General features: G+C 37.5%; 1 protein-coding gene across 1 annotated transcript; it reads left to right on the top strand.

The window, feature by feature from the left end:
• The first annotated feature begins 1,347 nt into the window (after nt 1-1,347).
• On the top strand, nt 1,348-5,787 carry LOC110110519 (pectinesterase/pectinesterase inhibitor PPE8B-like). The gene is made up of 2 exons (XM_020842032.2): nt 1,348-2,343; nt 4,929-5,787. Exons 1-2 carry the CDS (start codon nt 1,458-1,460, stop codon nt 5,630-5,632), a joined length of 1,590 nt encoding a protein of 529 aa, XP_020697691.1. The 5' UTR covers nt 1,348-1,457; the 3' UTR covers nt 5,633-5,787.

The raw sequence follows: 5,787 nt of genomic DNA, 5'->3' as shown, positions 1-5,787 counted from the left end.
CAAATTGTGGTTTGAACCTTCCAACAGTGCTTTAGGTCTTTGATTTGGACCCATTTGGACTCGGATTGAGTTGAATTTGGTGTCGTTGTGTTCGTGTTTCTGAGACGCTCGATTTGACTATAAGTTTGCTGAAATTGGAGTTCATATGATCCCAAATTAAATTTTTGAAGTTTTAAACTTGATTTTTGCCTCAAGATTCGTGCCCTATGAAGATAAATTCTTGATGGCATATCAATTGGCAATTTATGTAGTGACTTTTAATGAATCTTCCCATCAACTTGTTCCAAACAAGCCCTTAAACTAGTGCATGTTTTATACAGATTTTTGAAAAATGTATCACGATTCTTAAAGAAAAAAAAAAAGATAAATTAAAAAGTAAATAATATATTGGAATTCTATTTGGTTACGATCGTGTAAGAAATTCTGATAATAAAAAATTAATCTAGTTTGTTAAAATTATTTATTGAAATAAGAAAATAATTTTATTAAAAATATTCTATTTTTCAAAGAAAATTTCCTATTATTCAAGATGCATCTGATGGAATCAAAACCACCCGATTAAACTAGCAAGTTCAACTGCTCCAATCTCGTAAGAAATGCGGGACTGAAGATCTAATATTTTTTAAAAAACTTATATCATTATACAAATTATATTATGATACATTTAAAAATTATTGGATATATTTTAAAATTAATATTATTTAAATAAAAATTGTCTATTACATTAATCTATAAGACAAGGGCGGATCCACCTTATGCACCGTGGGGCAATTGCACCCACTTGAAAAAATTAAAAAAAAAAATTATTATATAATTATTTAGGTAATTTGTCCCACTACATCTACTTTTTAGTTTTTATTATATGGATTTGTAGGCAATTGCCCCCATAAAAAGTTTTAACAATTAAAATTTATTCCGAGGGCGCTGCCCTGAAAACCCCCATAGGGACGCTGCCTCTTGACCCCGCGATGTGACAGGGCAGGTCGAACCCCTTTGAACCCCTGACATATCTACGAAACATAAAATGATCAAAGATATGAACAACTATGAGCCGAGCTGACTTCAAAGACAAAAAAAAATCACTACACTTTTTGCCCCCTGAAAATTAAGGTCATATCAGCCCCTGCATAAGCATATCTAAAAAATTAAAATTTATTTATGTTAAAATTTATATTAGAATAATCTGATTAATATTTTTTTTCTAATTTTATTTACGATTAACCAAAAAAAGTTCAGCTTCCAAGCAACTACAATCGTTACAGGTCGGTGGAAAAGCAGCTCCTAAATAAAAATCGCAGAAAACGCGGCAGCTTCTTTCAGTCTCTCTCAATCCCTTAAGAGCGCACTAATGGTTAAGCCGCCGACACTTCTTTATAAAGTCCTTTTAACTCACTAGCATTTGCCCCAAACCCTCGCCGTCTTACTTCTCTCCTCTTCTTTATCGATCCCAAGCCTCTATGGCTTCATCGGTATTGGCCGCCATTATCAACTTCCTCTTCTTCCTCCTCCTTCTATCTCCATCCCTTTCCTTGGCCCCACCAACCTCCTCCTTATCCACCCGGCATCCGCCGCCGCCGCCAGCGATCAAATCTACGCCTCCCTCCCCCGCCAACAGCATCTCCACCGGTTTTCTCTCCATACTACACTCCACCTTGAACCAAATCCAGCAGGTGAGCACCATCGTCTCCACCTTCTCAGGCACCTTCGGCGGAGACCTCCGCCTCTCCTCCGCCATCTCCGACTGCCTCGACCTCCTCGACTTCTCCTCCGACGAGCTGTCATGGTCCCTCTCCTCGTCTGGCGCAGCCACCACCGCTGCCGTCAACTTCGGAACCGGCGACCACCGTGTCGACCTCCGATCCTGGCTCTCCGCCGCGCTTGGAAACCAAGACACGTGCAAGGAGAGCCTCTCCTCCACCGGAAGCGTCCTCGCTTCCCTTGCCTCCTCCGGCCTCGACACCATTACCTCTCTTTTATCACAAGGAATCCGGCAGCTTCCCGCCGGCGGCGGCAGCGGGAGGAGGTTGGTGGAAGGTTTTCCTAAGTGGATGGCCGTGGCGGACCGGCGGCTGTTGCAGGCGGCCGCGGTGGCGGTCGATGTTACGGTGGCGAAGGATGGCAGTGGAAACTTCACGACAGTCAATGCAGCGGTGCAGGCGGCGCCTGCGGAGAGCGGACGGCGGTTTGTGATTTATGTGAAGCGGGGTGTTTATGTGGAGAATGTGGAGATTAAGAAGAAGAAGTGGAATTTGATGCTTGTCGGTGACGGAATGAACGAAACCGTTATTTCCGGCAGCCGGAATTTCGTTGATGGTTGGACTACGTTTCGGTCTGCTACTTTCGGTCAGTGAACTCAACCTTATTTCTTTATTTATTTTATATATCATGAAAATTAGATCATTAAATTTAAATTTTATTTAAAAAAATATCCAAGTTCTTATACTTTTGTACATGTGTCGCTCGAAAAGTTATTGTGCGGATGTAGACGCCATCCAGAGATCAATCAGAATACACCACGTTACCTTTTTACTGTACCTAAGCTCGATACTGATCGTTACCCTATTGGTAACGCGTCATCTGGATATATAGCTGCGTCTGGTGCCTTCACAAAATAATTTCTCATTTCGTTGAGCCTAGATCATAGGAGAAATTATAATATGCGGAGGCCGGACTCAGAACGTCTTTCGGCGACCAACCAGAATGTACCACGTCAGCAATATCGAGCCACAGTACCAAGCCGTGGTAACGAGCGAAAGGGTCACGTGGCGAATTATGATTGATCTCCGAATGACGTTTAGCGTCCGCACACAATACTTAATCATATCATAAATATGGTAATTACATCCCTTTTAGTTTATTATAAAATTAAATTATGCAAGAAGTTAATTTGCCTCTTAATCAGATTTATGTTCTTTTATTTGGCTATCATTCATAATAATATTATTAATTTTTGTGCATTTTTAATATAGATTTTTTTAAAGCTAATTAATAATAATTCTTACAAATACGCAACTTGCAAGTGGGACTTCACAAAATATCTCTGATGTATTCACAGCTAAATATCAAATTTATTAGCCTATTAATACTTTATTTAATGATTATTAATAAGCTGATAAATATCATTAGCATTTAATTAACTCATTAATTACTCTGCTCATTGAATTTTTATTCCTGCTCCCTATTAAATGGCCATGTTATTGAGATCATGAGAGGGGAGTCACCGTTGCATTTATGCTAAACAGAGCTCGCATTACTTGTTTTTATTAATTTATTTGATGCCCACCACGGAAGGATCTTTCATGCAATTTTTTAAGCTATGGCATCCAATAAAATTAAAAAATAAAAAACATTTTGACTTGCATTAATCACTTTCTAATGAATTTATTCTCATGTTGAGTTGTACTTAGGCCCTTCCACACACTCATTTGTTCCACGAAAGTAGTAAAAAATAGTATCGTGCTCTGTGAATTATTTTATTTTTAGCATGCCTTCCCATTTTTAGATTTTTATATCAAAATAATAAATAATTTTTTAATGAGCAAAGAAATAAATATATAACGAGCTAGAGGGGTCACCCTGAAGGCTAATTAGGACGCGTCACGCCAATTTTTAGCTATGTACCGGTGTTGTATACTACTGTGTACCTGGTGATATGGCGCATCCAGATTCTTTTCCGTATTGTTCGGTGACTGCACAGAATAATTTTTGGCGGGTGAGATAGTGCCTGTAGTCAAGTAAAAATTAATCAACTTTGTCCAGTTTTGTTCGAAGTAATCACAAGAAAAAATAATAAAAAAAAAAGAATTATTAAATTGATATAAATTTTATTGCCATTATTTTTTAAAGAAAAAGTATTAAAAATGATATATTTTATTAGATTTAAATGATAACTTGATTTTTAATACGACACAATTAAAAAAAAAAAAAACTACTTATATAGCACTCATATGTTATTATTTTTTTGGCTAGATATTATGAAAAATTTGCATTTTGTGGCAAATAAAAAAAAAGTAAAGTTGAAGTTTATTTTATGAAAAAAAGTTTTTATTTTTTTTTAGAAAGAAATTAATTTGGTTAAGAGGATTATATGATATAAAATTTTACATAATTAGTTTGTTGAAAAAATATGAATATTTTCATAAAATTTTGACATCTCATTTTCTGTCCGGGAACACGGTAGTAAACCGTGTTTCTTAAACGTGCTGTACAGCTCTTCTTTTATGTAGATACCTTCCTCTGTTGTTATGTGATCAGATAAGTTTCTTCTATTTTGAATATTAATGATAGCAACTTATAAGTTGATTTAATTATTTACCGATATAGATTTTTTTTTAGATTAAGATCTATTTGGTTAACCAAATTTGGTTGAATGATTCATACCTTGACATGCAATTCTTGCCTTGTTATTAAAGCTTGGTTTAGCTAGAAATTATTTTGTGTGGTCACCGAACGATTCAGAGGCGAATCAGAACGAGCCACATCATCTGATACTGAGCGGTACACATCTATGATATTGATGTGGGACGTTCTCATTGGTCTCTGAATACCGTTCAATGACCACACAATAATTTTCTAGTTTAGGAGGTTCTGTCTATTATTTTTTGGGTGTTTTCATAAAAATTTTGTGCTAGAAAATTATGTATAAAGTGATTACCAAATAAAACCTAAAGTTTTGAATGAGTTTTTTTTTTTTTTTTTTTGAGCTATTATTTTTTGTTCTAAAAAATTATTTTAAAAAAATCACGAAGCTAAAATAATTTATTAAATATATCACTCATTAATAATTCTAGTTATGAAAAGCCTTTATATGATATAAATTTTAAAAAATAATGAAAAAATAATAGTTAAATAAAATTATTGTGGTTATTTAAAAATTAAATTAATAAGAAAATTGTACTAAATTAATCATTCACTTACTTGCACAACAGCCGTCGCCGGAAAAGGCTTCATTGCCCGCGATATAACGTTCGAGAACACCGCCGGACCATCCAAACACCAAGCCGTAGCTCTCCGATCTGACTCCGACCTCTCCGTCTTCTACCGCTGCGGCATCCGCGGCTACCAAGACACCCTCTACGCCCACTCTCTCCGCCAATTCTACCGCGACTGCCGCATCTCAGGCACCGTCGACTTCATCTTCGGCAACGCTGCCGCCGTCTTACAGAACTGCCAGATTTTCTCCCGCCTTCCTCTCCCCGACCAAAAAAATACCGTCACCGCTCAAGGCCGCAAAGACCCCAACCAGAACACCGGATTTGTTCTCCAGTTCTGTAACATAACTGCTGACGCTGATCTGGCGGCCAGCGGCAACAGTAGCGGCACCCAGACTTATCTGGGCCGGCCGTGGAAGGAATATTCTCAGACCGCTATCTTGCAGTCGTATATTGGCGGTTCGATTCGGCCGGAGGGGTGGTTGCCGTGGAATGGTGATTTTGCGTTGAGCACGCTGAATTACGCGGAGTATATGAATTTTGGACCGGGTTCGGGAGTTGCGGGGCGAGTCAAGTGGCCGGGTTACCATGTTATAACTAGTTCGGCTCAGGCTGCCAATTTTACGGTGTCGCAGTTCATTGAAGGGAACTTGTGGCTGCCGTCGACCGGGGTTAAGTATACCGCCGGTCTAGTGGTATAGGTTGAATAGTGTATTTTGAAGGCAAGTAGTTAATTTGGAAAAAAATATTTGATTAAAAATGTATCAAAATATGCTTCAAGTTTTTGTATTAAAAATTTGTTTTAAAAAGTTTTTGTATAATATGTTTTTACGAATCAAATAGTTGTTGCTTCTCC

This window comes from Dendrobium catenatum, unplaced genomic scaffold, assembly GCF_001605985.2.
Source record: "Dendrobium catenatum unplaced genomic scaffold, ASM160598v2 fragScaff_scaffold_898, whole genome shotgun sequence".
Lineage (NCBI taxonomy): Eukaryota > Viridiplantae > Streptophyta > Magnoliopsida > Asparagales > Orchidaceae > Dendrobium > Dendrobium catenatum.
Note: the sequence above shows the minus strand (reverse complement) of the source record. Positions and strands in the feature narration are given on the sequence as shown.